This window comes from Musca domestica, unplaced genomic scaffold, assembly GCF_030504385.1.
Source record: "Musca domestica strain aabys unplaced genomic scaffold, Musca_domestica.polishedcontigs.V.1.1 9, whole genome shotgun sequence".
NCBI lineage: Eukaryota > Metazoa > Arthropoda > Insecta > Diptera > Muscidae > Musca > Musca domestica.
The window spans coordinates 22,788,278-22,812,102 of record NW_026712435.1 but is presented as its reverse complement, the minus strand read 5'-3'; the positions used below and the strand labels follow the sequence as shown (position 1 = coordinate 22,812,102).

The following is a 23,825-nucleotide window of genomic DNA, read 5'->3' as shown; positions in this document are numbered from 1 at the left end:
GAACCTTGTTTCCATGGCCAAAATATACTTCGATCATGCTTCTTCCCTTGAATTGTACTATGTCAAAGCTATACGATGCGTACATATCCATGCACATACCTAAATATTTACATTTGTACTTATATAGATTATGCTTCAAGCTAAAATTCGGAACTTATTGTTGGTACTACAAACTGTGAATCTTTAATCATTTTATATGGTATGTTCCAGAACTGCAAGAATATAAAAGTTTTTACTACGAGAACCGATTTTCCCTTTATGATATCGAAAAAATTGCAAAAATTGTAGATTTCTGCAGGTTCTAGAACAGAGTATAGTTTCAAATATGTTTATGGTTTTTATTAAGCTTTGAGAAAATAACAGACTTTCATAGCTCCAAGTATGAACCTATATGCCATGTTTCAACAATATATAAAAGATGTCTGTTTAACACATGAACTTGCGAATAGCGTGATTCACACGTTTTGCATTCTTTGAATCACACAAGGATGCTGGTTTGCTAGTATGACGAAAATGATAGCTACACATATAATTATATGAATTGTAAGTAGCTATTATTCATTTATGTCAACAGATTCATTTATTTATTGATCTCAGATATTGCCGGTTTCAAGAGAGCATTCATAGCTGCTCACATTAAATATCTATATTGTTTACAGATGTATTTAACTATGTTGTATTTATATTATTCCAGAAAATCCACGCAATCTGTTTTTAATTCAATAAAACAATGAATATAGACATGCAAATTATTTACTTATCATATAAATTTCTATCGATTTTGTATTTGCAACAACTTGCCAAAAATATGGGAGAGTGAATTGTTCTCGCTCTTGAATATTCGAGACCATATGTTATTAATGCCTACAGTTTACAGTTTGAATATCACTGTTAAGTGAAAAATGCAACCCTGTATTTTTTGTTGGCAATTTATTATTTTCTTTATATTTATAAAATTATAAATGAATCACTGTTTTTTATAACATAAACTAATATCAAAATTGATAATAATTTCTATATAAATAATAATACGTAATTTTAATATGGTACAAATAACATATTTCATGAATAATACCCCCAAAGTCGACCATATGATGGCGGCCAATGTCGACGGAAGTTAGAGTAGTTTATTCTAGAACTTTCGAGTGTTTTCTTGCATTTATTCATTGGTGTATAAATTCGGTTGCAAGCAGAGAACCGGCATTAGTCTTGTAACAGAACTTGAACAAAACGTGACTAAGGCGAGAAGCCAAACCAAGAAAAGAGGAACAAAGTCAAATTTTCTTTGAATAAACGGTGCAAAGTGAAGAAAAAGCAGTGAAATTTAAATTGCTAAAAGTTAATTAAAAAAGTAATTCTAAATTACAACACAAATTTCTGAAATCTTGTGAATTTATAAATAAAAAGCAAAGGTAAGACCAACCCGCCTGCCAGAACTGAATCGGATTACACAATTTAACTGTAAAAATGTGGGTGCAACTTAAATGCATGGTATCAATTTTTAAATATTGAAATCAAGATATTTGAAAAAAAAAAAAATAAATAAAATGGTTACATAGAGAAATTGTTCTCGAAAAAATGATGGATGTCATGGTGATTCACACCAACCTCCCCTTAACTAAAAAACGTGGAAAGCATTTTTGCCCCTTCAAACGTGAAAAACCAATTGGGGAAATGCCTTGTGAATTGCTTGGAGAAATTAAACATGAACCATTTAAAATAAAAATATAGAGTTAATATTGCGATACATCACAAGAAATCACTTTTTCACATAATGGATAATTGCACACCCCCCTCCCCCCAAACTTTTTACAGTTAACCCCCCTCCCTTCATCTTTTTTAACTTATTCCAATTTTCAGTTTAACAGTTTTCTAATCACGTGTATTTTTTTCCCTTTATTTTAGATGCCAGAAGAAGTTGAAACATTCGCTTTCCAAGCTGAGATTGCTCAGCTGATGTCACTGATCATCAACACATTCTACTCCAACAAAGAAATCTTCTTGCGTGAATTGATTTCCAACGCTTCCGATGCCTTGGATAAAATCCGCTATGAATCATTGACCGATCCCTCGAAATTGGATTCTGGCAAGGAATTGTATATCAAATTGATTCCCAACAAGACCGCTGGTACCTTGACCATCATTGATACCGGTATTGGTATGACCAAATCGGATTTGGTCAACAATTTGGGTACCATTGCCAAGTCTGGCACTAAGGCTTTCATGGAAGCGTTGCAGGCTGGCGCTGATATTTCTATGATTGGTCAATTTGGTGTAGGTTTCTATTCTGCCTACTTGGTTGCCGACAAAGTCACAGTCACCTCCAAACACAACGATGATGAACAATACGTTTGGGAATCGTCTGCTGGTGGCTCGTTCACAGTCCGTGCCGATGACTCTGAACCATTGGGTCGTGGTACCAAGATTGTTTTGTACATCAAGGAAGATCAGACTGACTACTTGGAGGAAAGCAAAATCAAGGAAATTGTCAACAAGCACTCTCAATTCATTGGTTATCCAATTAAATTGCTCGTAGAAAAAGAGCGCGACCAAGAAGTTTCCGATGATGAGGGTGAGGATGAAAAGAAGGAAGAAGAAAAGAAGGAAATGGAAACCGATGAAGCCAAGATCGAAGATGTTGGTGAGGATGAAGATGCCGACAAGAAGGATAAGGATGGCAAGAAGAAGAAGACCGTCAAGGTTAAGTACACAGAGGATGAAGAATTGAACAAGACCAAACCCATCTGGACTCGCAATCCCGATGACATCTCTCAAGCTGAATATGGAGAATTCTACAAATCCCTCACCAACGATTGGGAAGACCATTTGGCCGTCAAGCACTTCTCGGTTGAAGGTCAACTTGAATTCCGCGCCCTGCTCTTCATCCCCCGTCGCACACCATTCGATCTCTTCGAAAACCAAAAGAAACGCAACAACATCAAGTTGTACGTCCGTCGCGTATTCATCATGGACAACTGCGAAGATCTTATTCCTGAATACTTGAACTTCATCAAGGGTGTTGTCGACTCTGAAGATTTGCCCTTGAACATTTCTCGTGAAATGTTGCAACAAAACAAAGTATTGAAGGTTATCCGCAAGAACTTGGTCAAGAAGACCATGGAATTGATTGAAGAGCTCTCCGAAGACAAGGAACTCTACAAGAAGTTCTACGACCAATTCAGCAAGAACTTGAAATTGGGTGTCCATGAGGACAGCAACAACCGCGCTAAGATTTCCGACTTCTTGCGCTTCCACACATCCGCCTCCGGTGACGACTTCTGCTCCTTGGCCGATTACGTCTCCCGCATGAAGGAGAACCAGAAACACATCTACTTCATCACTGGTGAATCCAAGGAACAGGTTGCCAACTCAGCCTTCGTTGAACGTGTCAAGGCTCGTGGCTTTGAAGTTGTCTACATGACAGAACCCATCGATGAATACGTCATCCAACACTTGAAGGAATACAAGGGCAAGCAATTGGTCTCTGTTACCAAGGAAGGCTTGGAATTGCCTGAAGATGAGGAGGAAAAGAAGAAGCGCGAAGAGGACAAGACCAAATTCGAAAACCTCTGCAAGATCATGAAATCGATCTTGGACAACAAAGTCGACAAAGTTGTCGTTTCCAACCGTTTGGTTGAATCTCCATGCTGTATTGTAACATCACAGTTCGGTTGGTCCGCCAACATGGAACGTATCATGAAGGCTCAAGCTTTGCGTGATACCTCCACCATGGGATACATGGCTGGCAAGAAGCACTTGGAAATCAATCCCGATCATCCAATTATCGAAACCTTGCGTCAAAAGGCCGAAGCTGATAAGAATGACAAAGCTGTCAAGGACTTGGTTATCTTGTTGTTCGAGACCTCCCTGCTTTCATCTGGCTTCTCTCTACAAAGCCCACAAACCCATGCCAGCCGCATTTACCGCATGATCAAGCTTGGTCTCGGTATCGACGAAGACGAACCTATGGCTGCTGAAGAAACCCAAAGTGCCGCTGATGCTCCCCCATTGGTCGATGATACCGAAGATGCTTCTCACATGGAAGAAGTCGATTAAATACTTAACCCCTGCCCTTCCTCTTAACGTATAAGTAGCTTATAAGAGTTTACCACGTACTCGACAGACAACAGACTGTTGCAAGTAATTCCATGGATGTCTGGAACACATTAATGTAGTAGTTTTGTGTTTCTGATTCATTTGTGTTGTGTAAAATAGAAGAATTGACTACTCACCATTGCCGCGTTGTAAGCGGTAGCACATTCTGTGTGCGACATTCATCATTCATCAGTCAAATTCATATTTTATTTAAATTTACTATTTTTTTTTGTAAGATCGCAGTTTCTAAGGTTTGATTAAAAGAAAAAAAGAAATAAAATCCAAGCAACTATTTATAGATGACTATAATTTATGTTTTTTATTTTGTTTACTCCTATTTTTGGCGACAAAAATTTGTTTTTAGTGTTAGGTTCTTTGGTTGGAATTTGAAAATATTTTGATTTACAGAAAAACGAAGTTGAATGTAAATCGTTGTATTACAAAAGATATAAATAAAATACGCATCTGATCACAATTTCTAACATTTTTCGGTGAACTAAGGGAAGGTTTGAACTTGGGTATGATGTAAAGCGAGGATATACCTCCATGAAAAGGAAATATAAGTTGAACCAAGTTTATTAGAGGACCCTTTTGGGAAAGTCCATACTTCCCGTGTTATGGTTCAAAAAACGTTCCGTTAGTGCCTGGTATAATTACAGCGTTTTTGAGACCAAACCAGGCTACATGAGTTATTCAAAAATCTGTAAGTTCAGCCGGGCTGAACTTTGAATACCCTCCACCATTTGGAACGAATTTGCCAATTTTCAAAAAAATAAAATCCAATGTATCCGTGATATTAGGGTCTTACGACGATGTGGACCTGCAAAGGCAACTTTTATCATAAGCCATTAATTCAAGTGCGAAATTAGAAAAAAAATCGGTGAATAATGTAGCTAAAATCATCAAAATACCGAATATAGGGAGGTACCATTATATGGGGGCTATACCTAAACGTATTTTCTATCATAGGCTGTAATATCTATTACGAACTTCAAATACCAAATATGAAACAATTTCGGTGAATAATGTAGCTAAAATCATCAAAATACCAAATATCGGGAGGTGTCGTTATACGAAGGCGTGGACCAGAACGGACAATTTTCTGTCTAGGCTTCAAATACCAAATTTGAAACATTTCCGGTGAATAATGTCGCTTAAATCACTAAAATACCGAAACTAGGTGGTTTATATGGGGGCTAGACCAAAATGCGGACCTACATGGCCATTTTCAATGCCAAAAGTCCTGCAGACATAATATACATTTGAGTAAAATTTTATCAACCTACTTCATTTCGTTTGGAAGCTAGATCGATTTCCACAGACGGGCGAACATCGCTAAATCGACATAGAATTTTATGCTGATCAAGAACATATATACTTTGTGGGGTCTAAAATGTATATTTCGAGGTCCTACAAACGAAATGACAACCCTCCATACTATGGTCGAGGGTATAAAAAATATCGTTGTACCCAGGTTAAACTTTAATACGCGAGGGGGCAAGGACACTAAACCCTACACAAGCAAAAAAAAAAAAAAAAAAACATTCTCGTTGCTGTTGGCTTTGTGTTAATAATTGATGAAAAATACTCATTTGATTCAAATTTGGGGACAAATTGTCGCATTTGATATCGAAATTAATTTTGAACATGTACATTTTAGCTTGATGTATTTAGAGAATTCCGTCAGGTTCTCCACTTTTTGCAAAAAACTAAAGCTTTCAGGAGGAACAACATAGTACCAAAAGCTCAAAATTTAAATATGCCGACATGAGTTGTTTTTCCAGAAAACCACAGATTGGATAATGAAAAAGTGCACGAAATATCATATCAGGCTATTTTTTCAGTTTTTTTTTTGCGTTTTCAAGTTAAAGGGACCTATGCAATTGTCGCCTTTGCAGGGATAATGATCAATTTGGATATAAAAACAAATAAGTTACGTGCAATATGTTGTGCATTAAGTCTTCAAGGAATTTTTTATTTTGATTCAAGCAGAATTCAACTTATTTACTATGAGTCAATCTCTTTTTGAATCAGTTCCTTAATAGCTTCCATGGTCGTTACACCTTTACTAACCATAACTATTTTGTTGCGAGATCGTGAACCCTTATCTAGAGATACGTCGCTTTTTCTTAACTGCAACACTTTCGATAGATATTTCACCAATTCGGCATTTGCTTCTCCTTCACTGGGTGGTGCTGCTCTAAATAAAAAACAAAAGATTCATCAAACTAATGGTTTTTCAATAAAAAATAACCTTCTTTACATTTGGACTCCAACTCCTTCGGTTGAAATGTCTGTAATACCATTGTTTTTGGCACCTGGTTTTGCTAAAATTCTAATGCATATGTTTCCATTTTTGTCGGCCTGTATGGGATCATTGTTTGGAGCAGGTGATTGTGTTGTTGGGGCAGCAGCTTTTTTACTTTTGCTTTTAGACATTACTGATGATGAAATTTGGAAAAATCTTCGCATGTATGTATTAATTATATACATATATATCTATATTTATTATCACAAACTTTAGCTGGAGTCCAGCCTTCCTCAATGTCTGATTTTGTTTACGGTCCCATTAGGGATAGGTAAGTCGTCTTCCGATTAATCGAATAATCGACTCTGAGTACTCAAAGTTCTGAAACATGACTATGGACTTGGGTGAAAACCGAGTACTCGACTATTCATAGTCGATTGTTTAAAAAATTACAAAAAACTTATTTTGCCCTTAAGGGCTAAAGTGCTAAGTACATAAGAAGCTTGAAGTCATGGCTAGGCATATTAATGTCAAATTATAATGGAAAACGACGGCTGGATTTTAGTGCGGCTCTGTAATCCCTTTGTGAAATGTCACAAAATATGCCTAGCCATGACTTCAAGCTTCTTATGTACTTAGCCCTTTAGCCCTTAAGGGTAAAATAATTTTTTTGTAAATTTTTAAACAATCGACTATGAATGCCTAGCCATGACTTCAAGCTTTTTATGTACTTGCACCCTTACCCCCTGGTAAGCATTACCATCGTTCTCCACTGATAAACATTCGTAGTTTTTATAAAAACAACAATAATGGAATTAAGCCTGACCATTTTGCAAGAACAAAATACTATAATATCCCGAACAAACATGCCAACACTGTTCTATTAAAAAATATATATTGGAGATGAGTTCCACAAAATGGAAACGTACGTCCCGAAATTCACTCCATTTGGGCTGACATTGGCCATTATTTGCACAATAAACCTGAAATCAGACTAAGGATATATATGGGAGCTATATCTAAATCTTAGTCGAGCCCGATAAAATTTGGCAGAGGTATTTCCGAGCTCTATAAGATATCTGGCACCATATATCTGGTATCTGGAGGGACTTAAATACCAAATCGAATGAAACATATATATGGGAGTCATAGCTATATCTGAACTGATTTTCTCCGAATTCAATGTACTTGTTTCTAGACTGAATTCGGTCGGATGTACCAAAATTCAAGACTTTTGGACAGATATTGGCCATTTGGTGCACAATTAACCCGAAATCGTTTGAAGATATATATGGGAGCTACATCCAAATCTGACCCGATTATCACCAATTTCAATAGGGTTCGTCCTTGTATCAAACAAATATTGTTTGGAAAATTTTATCTCAATCGGATAATAAATGGGACCTGCATTTTTTTCACAAGAATACATAGACGGACGGACTGCCTTGTAATACCTTTAAGGTGTAAGCATGGTAGAAGAATATAGGTAGATAGGTAGAATGGGACACAAATCAGAGACGGAAAACTTTTTTTCTATTTTGTGAAATTTGAAAAATCAAATTATAGAAAATACAGAGATGCGTGTGATTATTTGAAATGACTTTACTTTCTTAATTCTCCCAACGTCAAATAGGTAGTGTTCATACAGGTAACAGCAAGTGTTGTTGTACAATAATCGTAGCAACAACCACATAGAAATTTGTTTTTGTACGTAACACAAATGTCAGAGTTATGTGCCCAAAAATGTAAACAAAATAATTAATTTTACATAAACTATTTTAATTTCAAAAATATACATTACATAGAGTCAAATCAGCTGGGACTTGCTTTTACCTGTAATAATTATACCATGGGTAGTGTTTTTTATGAAATTTGCTAGCTACCATGGTAGAAGAATATAAGTAGACGCATCGACGCAGCTGCTGGGGCAATGAACTGTCAAACCAATTTTGGGATTGAAAATATTGAACGAAAAATTATTTAAATTTGTAGAAATTGTTTAAAAACTCGAATTATAATAACCTCCGAATGACGCCATATAAGAAAACATATAAAACCTACTTATATTTGAAAAAGCATTTAAAAATTTTTGACATATCAATGTTCCCCAGCGTTGATGTGTCTTCCTATATTTTTCTACCATGCTAGATGCATTGCCTATTGATTTCTTCTGTGTAAACCCAGTTAACCTCAACAGCTGATATCCAAAGATATCAATGAACTTGCGTACCAATTTCACACAGTAATAAGAAGAAGCGTTTGTTTAGTGTTTTATTTTTTTTTTTTTTTGCATAATCCCCTCTCACATTTGTTCGTTTATGTGTAGCAGCTGTATGTAAAAAGTTTTATTAATTTTCTGTTTTATAATGATAATGTAAATAATATTTATAGTTACAGCATGCAAATGAAATAAATTATTTAATAAAAGACTTGTCGGTTTGCCAATATAATTTTTGTCCACATAGTACGTCACCATAAAGATCTTTCATAATCAAATTCTGTGATCGGATAAAACGTTCCAATAGTCGTTCCTACACCGAAAATATAATTGCAATAAATTAAAGACATCTTTGTAAAATTTAAAGCGAAATATATTTTTTTATAAGAATTTGTTCGCATGCAAAGAATTTTTATAAAGTAAGTATACATTAAATCATTTGTTAAACCTTATTGACGTTATATAATATCCCTAGGAAATCGAGAAGAACTCTTCGAAAGTCGTCTTATCCAAAGTGATGCTGGGATGCTGTTGAGAAATGTGTCATGTTTTGGCGCCAAAAGCTACCAGGTGCAGCAATCCCACGGCAGCGGGTTCTACGATACCGGATTGACCCGAAACAACAAGATTCCAGTTTCGGCCAGCGGCTGCCAACCCAGTATGTACATGTTTGTGTTTGTTTATTTTTCTGCATTGGGAGCAGCATATCCCGGAATGCTTGCTCCGGATTTTATTGGTCCGTGCCGGGATTGAGGAAAACCCCGGACCTTGGTTCTGCTCGGTTTGTCAGAACGTCATCCACCACAGATCTGTCTCGGTGCGATGTAATGGATGCAGAGAGTGGGTGCACTTCAAGAACTGTTCCGGATTAAGGCGTTTGCGAGACTACAGCGAAAGGGATTATGTTGCGACTTGCTGCAGTAACGTAGTCCCCAGCGAGTCCTCTTCTTCGTCGTCCTCGTCAGAGACGTCGTCGGAGTATGGCACTCCACCGCAGTCTCCAGAACAGCAACCAACACTGCAGCACCTAACGCCACATGTTGCTGTTCCAACTCCGGATTGTGCATCATTCTTGCAATTCAATTGCAACGGACTTCGAGGCAAAATAGATGAGATAGTGGAATTTATGAGTCGGAGGAATATTAAGATCGCAGCGGTGCAGGAAACCAAGCTGAATGAAAATTGCAGCCTACAACGTTGTTATGGTTACAACGTACTAAGGAAGGATCGCACCAGAAGTGGAGGTGGGGGATTAGCGTTCCTGTTACACCATTCTGTTCAGTACAGACCTATCTCGCTTGAGCTACTCTCTAGTGACCCATACATGGAATGTATGGGGGTAGCAGTCAAGTGTGGAACTGCCGAGGTAGAGGTGCTTAATGTGTATATCCCGCCGATTAATAGCTGTGAACCGCGTTATTTGCCTGATATTAGCCCATTATTGGTAGGCAATAACCGCCTGGTACTAGGGGATTTTAATGCCCACCATGAGTTGTGGCATTCCGTCCTAGGTAATGACCAGAGGGGATCAGCGCTGGCAGAGCAGATTGACTGCTCCACATTTTGCACGGTTAACGAGGATGCCCCCACCCGAATAAGAGGAGAGTGTCACAGTTCGCCAGACTTAACCATAGTGTCACCCGGTCTGATAAATGACGTGACTTGGCAACCCGTCATTTCTCTTGGCTCAGACCATCTCCCGATAATCGTCTCCATAAGCAGGTCGCCCGATTTCATAACCTCTGAACGCCGCACTTTCCTTAACCATGGGAAAGCTCACTGGCCAGAGTTCAGAGAATTCACCAACCGCCGCTTCAGAGAACTGCCCAACCCTTCTGATGTTCGGGTAGCAGAAAGGATTTTCCGAAACATCATCAGAGCTGCAGCCGCTCGCTATATACCTGCTGGTCGAATACCCGAGATAAGACCAAACTTCCCAGCAGAGGCAGCGGGATTAGCAAACGAGCGTGATGATCTCCGTCGTACCAACCCTACTGATCCTAGAATCAGTGATTTGACAGTTGAAGTCAACCGGTTGGTACAGGAGCATAAGAGGAAAAAGTGGCTAGACCATCTGAAGTGCTGCAACATTGGAACCGATATGAGTAAGCTGTGGGTAACGGTTAAGTCGCTCTCGAACCCTGGAAAAAAGGATGATAGGACCTCAGTCACTTTTAACGACGTAACGGTGACTGATCCGAAGAGGTGCGCGGAATATTTTAACCGACAATTTGTCGAGCACCCCGAGAGCGATAGGGCGAAGCGAAGAGTACTACGTCGTATCAGATCTCTTCCCGCCGAGGAGGAACCACCACAGTTTACGATGGGTGATGTTGCAAATGTCATCTGTAACGCTAAGTCATCCAAAGCGTTGGGCCCGGACGGAATCTCAATGGTAATGTTGAAGCAGCTGGATACGCCGGGAGTCGAGTACTTAACGAAAGTTCTCAATTTGTCGCTAGCCACCCACATAGTGCCCGAAACCTGGAAAATGGGCCGGGTGGTCCCGCTACTGAAGCCAGGCAAGGATGCCAGTAAAGGCGAATCGTACAGGCCGATTTCGCTTTTGTCGCCAGTAGCAAAGACTCTTGAGGCTTTACTCCTCCCCAGCATTAGAGGAAGCTATACAGTTGCCAACCACCAGCATGGATTCCGTCCACAACATAGTACCACAACAGCATTACACGCCATTTCCACACATATTAGTAGAGGACTGAACCAGAACAGGCCGTGTGACAGAACAGTGTTGGTAGCCCTTGACCTATCAAAGGCATTTGATACGGTCAATCATGCCACACTGTTTGAGGACGTACAGAGAACTACCCTCCGGCCAAGTTTGAAACGTTGGATAATCAACTATATGTGTGGACGCCAGTCGTACGTGGAATTCCGGAACAAGAAGTCCAAAGCCCGTAGAGTGAAACAGGGAGTTCCCCAAGGCGGGGTGATATCTCCGGAACTGTTTAACCTCTACCTTTCCGGAATTCCTCGCCCTCCAGACGGCATTGAGATCGTAACGTATGCGGATGATTGTACGATCATGGCGTCGGGTCCAGTGGTCGATGACATATGCGAAAGGTTGAACCCCTATCTCGCGGAGCTTGCCGCATACTCCCACGCGAGGAATATGAAAATATCCGCCACGAAATCAACGGCCACACTCTTTACCACATGGTCTGCGGAGATGAGAACACAGCTGAATGTTCAGGTCGAGGGGAATCTAATACCGACCACGAACTACCCCAAGATTCTTGGGGTAACGTTCGACAGCATGTTCAAGTCGTCCGCGCAAGCCACAGCTATCTGCGACAAGATGAAAAGTAGGAACAAGGTCCTCAAGGCGCTAGCCGGCAGCTCTTGGGGTGCGGACAAAGAAACCTTGTTGACCTCTTATAACGCGATAGGTCGGTCTGTGGTCAACTATGCGGCTCCAGTGTGGTCTGCGAATACTAGTGCTACGCAGTGGAAGAATATCCAGACCTGCCAGAACGCTGCCCTGAGAACTGCGACAGGGTGCCTCCTCATGACACCAGTGGACCATCTACATGAGGAGGCGAAAGTCCTTCCCTTACGTCAGCATAATAATATGCTTTCGTTGCAGTACCTGCTTGGGTGTTACCGTGAGAGTCATCCCAACCATCATATGGTGGATAACTCTCCCCCACCCAGGCGTGTCAGGAAGGACATACATGATCTAGAGAGGGAGGTCCAGCGCTACAAGAGAGAGCCTCTAGATCAAGAAGCCTATCAGGCAGGTCTGAGTGGCATTCACACCGATGCAGTCGCGGATGCTGTGAGCAGTTATAAAGTGAATGCCGTCCTCGGAGTCCACCCCCCATCCATTGCAGCCGAAGAACGTCAGCTGCCTAGACAAACCAGGGTAGTTTTGGCGCAATTACGTTCAGGATGGTGTAGTCGCCTCAATTCGTATTGGGCACGAATTGATGAAGATGTGCGTGACGCCTGCCCGGCGTGCGATACAGGCCCGCACAATACGCTACACCTTTTTAATTGCTCAGCCAAACCTACCGAACTCACTCCAGAGGATCTCTGGCTACAGCCCGTTAAAGTAGCCGAATTTCTAAACCTGGAGCTGGAACCAGATTAGCAGAACACAAACACACACATGCACTACTGCTACAACAACAACAACCAGGTGCAGCGTTGTCTCAATGTTCGAACTATAAGCACGGAATTAGCAGCAGCACTACGGCCGTTCTATTTTGCTGTGCATCCTGATCTATTTGGTCAACATCCGGAGCAACGAACTGTCAATGAGGAATCGCTGAAGCAACTAAGTGCCCATATGCAAATGATACATGAGCGCAAATATTCGGTGTTCCGTGAGGCAAAAGTATTGAAATTCTACATACGTGAAGATAATGGCGAGGATAGAAACAAGTTTAAGTTGATACAACTCACATTGGATAATAAGACCAGAGATCCTAAGACTATAATAACCAAACTATTGGAACTATGTAACCTGCCAACAGAATATGTAAAAAGTTTAAAATCTTCTCCAGTTCCCGAAGTGGGGAAAAATATGGCCAGGGATTTCGGAGACAAAGGATCTGGTTTTAGATCGAGCCAGGATTATAACTACGGTTCACAATTTGCGGGCTTTGAAAGTGCCTACTATAGGGTAAGAGTATATTCACTGTCATTTATTTAATCATAGCATACATGGAATTATTAATTTTTCTATCATGTCATATTGTCATATTTCTAAAGAAACATTTTGGTCATAATATATCGTGTGCTTGAGTCGCATATAATGCCCAAATCTATATGAAATACCAATTGATCAGGATAAAATTCAACACTATATAGTTCATATGATCTATTAAAACATACCTTTAAACCCTTACAACTGTAAAATATATTGAGTTATGAAGCCTTCAAAACATTGTCCTTAGATGGCGTGTCATACTTAACACTTTAGTTTTGAAAGTCTCATCAGCCAGTCTCTTCTTAATTTTCATAAAGTACTTTTATTTTCACAAATAGGCTAAGGAGGAAACCAAGAAATCGGTCGACGAATGGATTGCTGAGAACTCAAGTCTTGCAAAAAAGCGAGCCAAAGACTTACAACCCCTTAAACGTGATGTTGAAGTTTTGCAAAAGGCTGTAATCGAAAATTTAGGTCTTAAAGATGCTCGCTACGATTGTGGTTGGAATTTTGAACACTATCGGGGATGCTTGAAGACATTAGAACGTTTGGCATCGCTGCACAAAGACCATGTAAAACATTTGCGTGGACGTGTTGTAGTGTTTGCTCCCTTTACTGGTATTAGCTTAGAGGGCCATGTCATGCTGTTTACTGGCGATGTTCTTAACAATTGGATTGAGTTCATACGCAACATTCCCAAGCATGATGCTTTCCTTAAGAAAATACCGCTATATGAAAATACTCTTTCTCAGGTATTAAGAAAGATTCGGATTGGCCGACGTAAATTTATGCCAAAACAACAAGCTGTTGAATATGCCAACCACCTGAATAAAGTTACCACTACATTGGGCGATTATTTAACGCTTAATAAATTCCCGAAATCATGGCCGGACACGCTGTCTGAATACGAGATTGTTATTGAGTCTGAGGCGGGACCTTTAATGGTCAGTCCCACTGGACAATTGATAACACCTGCAACATGCCCTGGCTTTATGCTAGTTGATTTTATAACCACTAACTTGCCCATAGCGAAAGAGCGCGTGGCAAAATATCAAGAGGAGAAACATGTGGAACGTGAACTGACAAAAAGATGCATTGAAGAAATGAGACTAAAATCTCTGACCAAAGACGATTCGGTTACGCCGGAAAAAATGATTAATACACTGAATGAGCTACTGAAATGCAACAAAATGCAATTTGCTGACATCGATCTGCACATAACAAATTATTATTCGGTTTTAACAGATGGTATTGTCTGTATACCATGGGATTTCAATACTAGACGGTAGTATTTAATCGAGAAGACAACAGATAATCTTATATTTGGCTATAATTGGTTTTGTTAATATCATCGCAGACTGTGCAATAAAAATTGTTTTTCTTTTGTTTTTAATTTGTTATCCGTGCCTTCCATATGTTCAAAGTAAATATAAAGTAATTTTATATAAATGATTATGTTATGTAGTAAAAATAATTTGTTTTCTATAACAGAAAATATATAAATTTTATATATATAAAAAATATTTTTATTTTTATTGAATTCTCAAAAATGAGAAAGATATTTTAATAGAAAGTATATACATTCAATGAGTCTTACTCTTATATCACATAAACTTTCTGTTAGATCATCAAAGGTTTTCATGACATTTTTCACTTTAATTTTACATTTTTTTTACAAACAGGGAATTTATTGAGGTTGCCACAAGGAGCACAAGTCCTAATGAGCTGTTATGGAACTACTGGCATATCATAGCTTTTCAGAAATGGAAAAAGCCTTCAAAATCAATTTGAAACGAATACGTTTTATTGCGAACGATTCAAGCGAAAGTATTTTTCTTTTACAAAAACAGACTTTAAAGATTAGTGAAAATTGAGCATAAATCAGAAGTTAAATTAGAAAATAAATATAATTAAATTAACATAAATAAATGTTAATCAATTTAGGAAAAACAGGTAAGGAGAATGGAAATGAAAAAACACGTTTTGGCAAATTCTTTTGTGTTTTTCGAAACAACTCCAGTTTATTAAGAACTCTCGGAATTTGTTCAAATGTTTTCCAGAGGTAGTTATTTTTTACTATTAAGCCTGTCCATATGGAAATCATACTATAACGCTTGAATTCCACCAAGAATAACTTTTTTCTGGAAAATTTTCACCAAAATGCTTTTGTACGCTAGTAAACAATATAATGAGCTGTCACTGGAATAATTTTAACAGTGGCTAAGAAATTACAGCAGTCTGAAGTTGGTTCCAGTTTTTTCATCTTACCCTGTAGGTATCATTTAAAAGTTTATGAAAATAACTACCCAACAAGTTTCATGATGGTGTTATTTAAAACGGTTGTATTAATATTATAGAATTTCGGACCCGGAATTTAAAAAAAAATCCGCAAGTTAGAAAGTGTGGCAAAATCGTGAAAATTCCGAATATTGGAAGGTAAAATTATATCCGGATATACGAAAACCTGGACAATGTTCTGCCACAGAATATAGACTCCATTTTAAGCCAATTATTAAGCTATTTCGCTAGAAACTGAGCCTAAACTAATCAATGTACCGAATATGGGAAGGTACAATTATATGGGGCTATAGGAAAACATGGACCTATACAGGCAATGTTCTGCCACAGGAGTTAGAACATAGTATAAGTCTAAATGCTGAATTTCAAACTTTTCGATTAGAGAGTGCGACTAAAATCGTCAAAATATGGAATATCGGGAGGTACAATTATATAGGGGATATTCGAAAAAATGTATCTTTATAGACAAAGTTCTGCACGGGAGGTAGAACTCATTACAAACTTCATTTAAATCATTTCGTTAGAGAGTGTCGCTGAAATCGTTAAAATTCCTGAACACCGGGAGGAACTTTTTTAAATGGGAGTTATAGGAAAAAGTGGATCTATGTATATTGTGTCACATTAGGTAGAACCCATTGCAAACTCTAATTACCAAATTTTAAACTATTCCGTTAGAGAGTGTGTCTAAAACCATAAAAATATCGAATATCGGAAGGTACCTTTATATGGGGGCTATACGAAAAGGATGGACCGATATGGTTAATCTTCGAGCTCGAACTTACTGTAGACAAAAGACAACTCAGTGCAAAATTTTGGCTTCTTATCATATGCCGTTTGGGCTCTAGGTTGGTTACAACAAATGCCCGGAGGGACATGGTTAAATCGCCGATCAGCAATATATATACTCTGTTGGTCTCCAAAATGATTATTTCGACGAGTTACAAATGGAATGACAAACTTAACCTCCATACTACGTATGTATGTAAACATTTTGATTTTTAGATTTTTATAAGTGTTTTTCAACAATTTTGACAAATTTGAATAGTTTTTTATTCAAAAAATTTTGATTTTTAGATTTTTATAAGTGTTTTTCAACAATTTTGACAAATTTGAATAATTTTTGTTTTCAAAATGTTCAAAGTTGGTTTGACAGTTCATTGTCCCGTCACCTGTGTCGATGCATCTACCTGTATTTTTCTACCATGAGTGATCCTTTCACGCATAAAGGCAGAGTACGAAGCCACTTGAGCTAAAAATCTCTACCCGTGTTAACCCTGATAATTGACCAATTACGATAAATTAAAGGTATGTTTTGTATAGTCGGATTAATGTGATTGGTCAATTATTAGGGCTCACCGGGTGGAGATTTTGTACTATAATGATTAAACTACTTTTTGGCATCAAACTTCATGCTGGTCTTATTTGCAAGAAAAATAAGATATAAAATTTGATGTTCGCTCGAGTTGAATATAAGAACTTCTAAACAAAAAAAAAAAAAAAAAAAAAACATTCAAATTTTGTTATTTTCATTATACATATGATATTTATTATATTTTCTTTTCTAATATGTAAATGTATTATAAACATAAATAATAATAAACATTTATTATAAGAGACTATGGGGTTTCGTTTATAGAAATTGTATATGTTTGTGTAAAATTATTTATGCAAGTAAGCCGATAGATGTTTTTAAGAAACAACAACATTAAACAGGGTGTACAAGATGTTATAAATTTAGAAAAAGAAGACAAAAACTGAATCTCTTCCACAATGCATATATATTGATTCCGATAAAAAAAGAACTTTTTTAAACTTAATAATTATTCATATAAATACATAAGTATATTGTATTAAGAAAAAATGTGTGTGTGTGTTGATCTACACAAAACATTATAATATTTTTGTATTATTATTATCAATATTTTTAACAAGTACACTATAGAGTGAATATAAAACTGTTATAAAATTTCGTTACAATTCCCTCGTTTTAGATTTTGTTTTTACAATTTAATGGAAATATCAAATATTTTCCATATATTAAAAAGCAATCGTGAAGAACAATATTTATCATTTTTTACATTAACAAGTTGTAATAATCTGTTGAAACAGAGGGCAGCAAATAGATAGAAAACAATTGGAATAAATAAAATAAAATTTGTTGTGTGAAATTTCCGTTATCATTTCCAATTATCATTTAAAAAAAAAACGTGTAGCTTATAAAATATATTTAAAAAAATGTTTTCGTACATTCTGTATTTTCTATATATAAAAAAAAACTTTATAAATAAGTAATAAAACAAAACATTATGTGTACTGAATGCCTTTAAATTTTGCACAGCATTCGGTTGGTGGTTTGTTGGCATTTTTTTTGCTGCAATAAACAAACACCAACCATGCTGTGGACTATTTCTAATTCGTCCATCTTCTACGGCCATCGTAGAGAGCTGGGGTCTGTACATTGCTAGTTGATCGATACCTATTGTGGCAATTGACTTGATCGGCGTTTATCTTTCTCCTTTTCTTTGTCGCCGCCTTTTCGTCCGAATATTCTGAAAACGCCACTGCGACGATCTTCTTTGCTTTTGCTACCTTTGACGCCGGAAACGGAGGATATGGATTGAGCTTCGCTCTCACTGGAACTTTCGGCGGAGATGCGTGACAAATTTATTGAATCGGGTTGCAGTGATACGGGTCTATTCGATTCGAACCGGCTTGTTCCCCAACCTAGATGGAATGCAAGAAAATAAATAGATTAACAAAATTGAAAAAAAGTTAAATTTACACAAATATTTGAAATGAAATGGAAATATACATAGAAATTTAAAAACGTATAATAAGTTTTGAAAAATGTTCAAAATTTTGATAAAGTTTTGTTAAAGCAATTGAATAATTTGAAATTAAAACAAATCTTTCTTTGTCAAATATTATTTAATTGTTTTACACGGCTTGCTCATACAGGGTGAGATGAAAAAACTGCAACCAACTTCAGACTGCCGTCATTTCTAAGCCACTCGTCCGACAGCTGTTAAAATTATTCCTGTGACAGCTCATTATATTGTTTAAAAGCGTACAAAAGCAATTTAGTGAGAATTTTCCAGAAAAAAATTTATTCGTGATGGAATTCAAGCGTGATAGTGTGATTTCTTTATATTTGGCTGGAAAACCTCGTATTAATCGACCGCTCGTATTAATCGACAGTGGCATCAGAATAAATGCCGAATATTGTCGCGGAAATATTCTGGGGCACGCAAACAATTTGGCCGCAGACCTTGGACATTCCAACAGGACTCAGTACCATCGCAATCAGCACGCGCCACCCAAGAATGGTTACAAAATGAGGTTCCTCGCTTCATTTCCAGCCCACAATGGCCACCAAAAGCTCCGGATACCAATCCGTTGGATTGGAACTAAAAAATACCAAAGTGTCGATCACCTTAAGCAAGTGTTTAGCCGGGAATGGGCCAAAATACCGCAGAGCAACATTCGGGAAGCGTGTGACGGTTTCATTGGCTGTTTGAAGGCCATAATTTGTGCCAAAGGTGACCAATTCGAACAAATCTAAACTTATTCTATAATTTGATACTATTTCCGACATTTTTTGCTTTCATTCAATACAATTAAAAAAAATGTAAAAATTATGACGTTTGACTGTTTTGCAGTTTTATTATCTCACCCTGTATTTTTTCTTAACAGATCTTATTTTTCTTTAATGATTGATTTTTGCTTCAAAACTTTGAACATTCATGAATATACTGAATCAAAATAATTGCTTATACTTTGTAAACTTGTACGTATATTCGATCGACTCAATTTTGTTTTTTGATAGTAGGTTGCTGTGGAAATTAACAGAGTTTGCATGCAATAAAATAAGAAAGAAATAAATAAAGAAAGACAAAGAGAAACCAATGAAAAGTATACAATTAGATAATAGTAAATGTTGATGCAAATATTATAATAATTATTGCTATGCAGAGATATATTTATATTACTACTTTGTTAATTTGTACTAAATTATAAACTATGAAGGAATATTCTCTCTTGAAAATTAAGATATATAAGTTCGAAAAAAAATGCACTTAAAATATGCTCAACTGATAATTGTTATCTATAAATCGATTCAGTGGAGATTCCAAGAAATTCCTGAACTATTAGTCAAACTGGTGTAGGTGTAGTTTCCACATCAATATACCCTCAACCATATGGTCATTTGATACGACCAAAACGCGCCTCATCGAAATAACGGTTTTAGGCACTAGGTCTCTTTTGACCAAATCCCTTGCAGGACATATGGGGTGGATCTAGCGATGTCCGTCCGTCTGTCAGTCTGGCTGGTGCGCACGATAACTCTCGAAGGCAGTATCCGATTTGATCCAAACTTGGTACATCGCATGGTAGAAGAATATAGGTAGGCGCATGGACACAGCTGCTGGGACAATGAATTGTCAAACCAATTTTGGAATTGAAAATGTTGAATGAAAAATTATTTAAATTTGTAAAAATTGTTGAAAACGCAAATTATAATAACCTCCGAATAACGCCGTTTAAGAAAACATATAAAAATCAACTTATATTTGATAGAACATTTATAATATTGACACATCAATGTTCCCAAGCGTTGATGCATCTACCTGTATTTTTCTACCATGGTACATCATAATATTATTATCAAATTTAGATTGAGTTCGTAGATGAACAAATCGGTCTACTCTTCTAGTGCCACACCCACAAAAGGTCAACATTTTCAATAAAAATAATTTACTGCACAGAAAGAGAAAGGATAAAGCGAATTTGTTCCAGCTTTGCAAATCCTAATATTTGCATCAGTGCTAGGTTAGGTGCGAAAATGAACAATATCGGTCCACTCCATCAAGTACCTCCCCCACAAAGGATCATAATTTTGAATAATTATAACTCTTATAAAATGTGATGTAATTGTCCAATTGTCTTCAAATTACACACATCGCAATATTTTTTTATTAAATCAAGGACTGATGTGAATATGGAATATATCGGTCCACTCTGTCAGGGACCCCCCTCACAAAGGGTAAAAATTTTGAATACTCATGAACCTCATAAAATGCGAAATTAACATCCGATTCTATTCAGACTTGGCATATCTCAACATTTCTATCAACACAAAATCTGTTATAAGGATGGTAGAGATTGGATCATCTCTTCTGGTACCTCCTCCACAAAGGGTCAATGTTTTGAATAACCAAAACGATCATAAAATTTGAAATAAGCATCCGGTTCTCTTCAAAATACACGAATCAAAATATTTTTATTGGCAAAAGGTCTGGTGTGAAGATGGGATATATCGGTTCACTCCTTCTGGAACCTCCCTCACAAAGGGTAAAAATTTTGAATATTCATGAAGCTCACAAAACCGAAAAAAAAACTTCCGATTCCATGCAGACTTGATATATCTCAATAATTCCATCAACACAAGATCTGTAATAAATATGGTACAGATCAGACCATTTCTTCTGGTACATTACCCACATAGGGTTTATGATTTTTGAAAAGCAAAACGCTCAAAGAAAGCGAGATAGGCATCCAACTCTCTGCAAATTTCACACTTACAAACATTTCTGCTAACACAATATCTGTTGTGAGGTGATATATACCTGTCAACCCCTTCTGGTACCTCACCTACAAAGCGTCACAATTTCTAATATTTGTCATAACTTGCGAAACAAGTTGGCGATTCTTTACAACTTCCTATATTGAAATATATCTCTTAATCAGAAATTTGATATAAATATGTAATTTATTGGAATTTATGATTTCGTATAAAAAAAGGATATACATGTTCGATTTCTTTCAAATTATTCACATACCAATATGATTATCTGTATTAGATGGAGTATGAAAATGGAATACTTCGGTCCGCTATAACTGTTATCTCCCGCATATTGGCATATTTTCCCAAAATTTGCACATATCTTATATAAAGTATAGGAAGTAGTCGATAAAAGACCAATTCTGGCAGGTTGTAATATTTATATCAATTTTAGGTCAGGTACGAATTGGTCAATATTGGCCAACTGCTTCGGAACCTCCCCCATAAAGGGTCAATATTTTGAATAATCATAAATCAAGGTATACATCTGTCGGCAAACCCGATCGATACTATTTTACTTGTTACTTTTCAAAACAATAAGTTCGAATACAGAAGTCGGCTACACTAAGAAAAGATTGTGATCAGCTTAAAGCTCTGCAATGCTTCAATAAGTGTAACTTTCTATATTTAGTTGTTTTTACCGAAATGTTCATTTTTAAATTAATTTCTATCGAAAAATCGAATACGAGAATTTGGCTTCTGGTCTTATCGGATAAGCTAATAGATGGGCTATGACAAAATATATAGAACAGAGTATCTTTAATGCGTTTGTGCTACTTAAAAAAGATGCAGTAAATAAAGAATTTCATTCCCTTTTTATTTTTCTGGAGTATTTACATTTCGAATCCTGTTCCAAGCTTGAGTATTTGATGAAATTTGAATAGTTATTATTTAAATGATTAAATCTAATATTAGTAGCTCTACCATCCCGGTTAGATTCAATCAATAAATTTGTCCGATTAACTATGTATACCCAACAAAACATACATAATATACATGCACATATATATAATTAATAAATAAGTTAGACAAACAAAAAAATGTAAAATAATAATGAATAATGAAAAACCAAATACCATCACTGTTATTATTGATGACACTCATGTAACTTGGATTATTTATGGAGTTATTTTCGGTGATATTTGTGTTAGGTGTTGTGGAGAAATGCCACACCGTACGACTTTGTTGTGAGGAGGAGGATGATGATGTTGTTGATGATGATAATAAGGATGTTGATGTTGTAGTCGTTATCATTGACGACGATGAGGATTTATTTGAGCTGGTGGTGGTGCTAACGGTTGAGACTTGATGATGTTGCTGTGATAGTTGTTTGTATAATGACGAGGATGATGCATTTGTTGTTTTGTTACTACTATTGTTATTACTGTTATTGTTGTTATTATTAAGACGCTGTTGGTGTTTACCATTGTTATTGTTGGTCGTACTGGCACTGCTACCGGTACGCAGAATCACATTGTTAGAATTGGGGCTACCACCGCTTCCAACACTGGAATTGGAACCTGTGGAAATTGTTGTGTGTACGATTCGCTTTGTGGAGGACAATGTTGGAGGAGGATTGCCACCATATTGCTGCATTTGCTGTATACCCGCCGTGCTTTCCATTTCTATAAACTTCGATACTAGATCGGAACGTCCCGATGTATTTGCACCCAGGCTGCTGCGTGGAGCTGGCATTACTTTATATTGTTGTTGGCTGCGCATGTAACTTCCTCCAGCGACTTGCTGTTCAGGCAATTGTCCAGATGCTGCGGCGGCATTGAATGCATTAATGCGTTGCTGTACTTGAGCTTGATGCTGGTGGACTTGCTGTTGCTGACCAGCAGCAGCAGCCGGTGGCATTGTTGTTGGCAAAGGTGGAGGATTCTCTATATATTCAACATTGTAGTAATGTGTGTGTGTGTGTGTGATGTGATTTTGTTTGATATTGTTGTTGTTGTTGTCGGGGGGAAAATGAAATACAATGATACAATGGTTAACATGGCGGGACAAAACACAATTTATATGATACGAAAATAATGTGACAAGGGACAAGTTGTAAACAATTCTACAAAGAATAAGGCATACCTGATTGTCTAGCCTCGCTGTGACGTTTTATAACGACAACGTTGTCATCATTGGAACCATTCTGCAAACGTGACATACTGCTGCTAATTGTTATCTCTGAACTGGCAAATTCTATAATTTTATTGGAATACAATATTACAGTGTCAGTACATCTAAATCTACAATCATTTACCTGATGTTCCTGTGGAGGGATTTCTTAAGACAACCAAATTGTCTGTACTCTGGCGATTGGGTACTGGTGGTGGGGCTCCGCGTGGTGGTATGGGCGGTTTATGTTCAAATCCAATTGAGGATGTTGGAGAAGACGGTGATGGAGGTTGCTAAAATGTAAAAGAAATTTTAAGAAATATTTCAAACTTCTTTTTGATTCTTCACTCACCTGTTGCTGTTGCATTTGTTTTTGTAAAAAGTTCATTTGCGGTGTCACCGAAGAAGAGTTCACCGACATATTACTGCTGGTCATTGAATTGGTACGAGAAGCGGTTCGCCTTTGTGAATCCGGTGATGAGGTTCGTGAACTTACCGGCGATTCCATTGTTTGAGCACTGGCCACTTTAATGTCGGGAAAACTGTTGGATTGTTGCTAAAA

The 23,825-nt window shown here is 37.2% G+C and overlaps 4 protein-coding genes across 5 annotated transcripts in view; 2 read left to right on the top strand and 2 right to left on the bottom strand.

Annotated features, from left to right (window-relative positions):
• Positions 1-1,200: 1,200 nt before the first annotated feature.
• LOC131806803 (heat shock protein 83) lies at positions 1,201-4,570 on the top strand. The gene is made up of 2 exons (XM_059131497.1): positions 1,201-1,412; positions 1,906-4,570. The coding sequence occupies exon 2, from the start codon at positions 1,906-1,908 to the stop codon at positions 4,054-4,056; it is 2,151 nt and encodes a 716-aa protein (XP_058987480.1). The 5' UTR covers positions 1,201-1,412; the 3' UTR covers positions 4,057-4,570.
• A 1,458-nt stretch (positions 4,571-6,028) lies between these two features.
• Positions 6,029-6,695, bottom strand: LOC101896682 (UPF0235 protein C15orf40 homolog). Its single transcript, XM_005176876.4, has 2 exons — positions 6,359-6,695; positions 6,029-6,295 (listed from the first exon to the last, which is right to left on the bottom strand). The coding sequence occupies exons 1-2, from the start codon at positions 6,586-6,588 to the stop codon at positions 6,103-6,105; spliced, it is 423 nt and encodes a 140-aa protein (XP_005176933.3). The 5' UTR covers positions 6,589-6,695; the 3' UTR covers positions 6,029-6,102.
• A 1,936-nt stretch (positions 6,696-8,631) lies between these two features.
• LOC131806876 (T-cell activation inhibitor, mitochondrial-like) lies at positions 8,632-14,623 on the top strand. Of its 2 annotated transcripts, none has more exons than XM_059131708.1 (5): positions 8,632-8,674; positions 8,809-8,980; positions 9,037-9,131; positions 12,718-13,203; positions 13,569-14,623. In XM_059131708.1, exons 3-5 carry the CDS (start codon positions 9,087-9,089, stop codon positions 14,517-14,519), a joined length of 1,482 nt encoding a protein of 493 aa, XP_058987691.1. In that variant the 5' UTR covers positions 8,632-8,674; positions 8,809-8,980; positions 9,037-9,086; the 3' UTR covers positions 14,520-14,623. The 2 variants fall into 2 exon arrangements, with proteins under 2 accessions (XP_058987691.1, XP_058987690.1); XM_059131707.1 differs by having other exon boundaries at positions 8,647-8,674; positions 8,735-8,980.
• A 3,171-nt stretch (positions 14,624-17,794) lies between these two features.
• Positions 17,795-23,825, bottom strand: part of LOC131800423 (spectrin beta chain, non-erythrocytic 5-like) — a 53,340-nt gene continuing 47,309 nt past the window's right edge. Inside the window, 6 exon segments of the mRNA XM_059131725.1 lie at positions 17,795-18,252; positions 19,305-19,361; positions 22,576-23,037; positions 23,237-23,347; positions 23,409-23,556; positions 23,616-23,819. Of these exon segments, the coding sequence (XP_058987708.1) occupies positions 18,005-18,252; positions 19,305-19,361; positions 22,576-23,037; positions 23,237-23,347; positions 23,409-23,556; positions 23,616-23,819 (1,230 nt within the window). The 3' untranslated portion in view covers positions 17,795-18,004.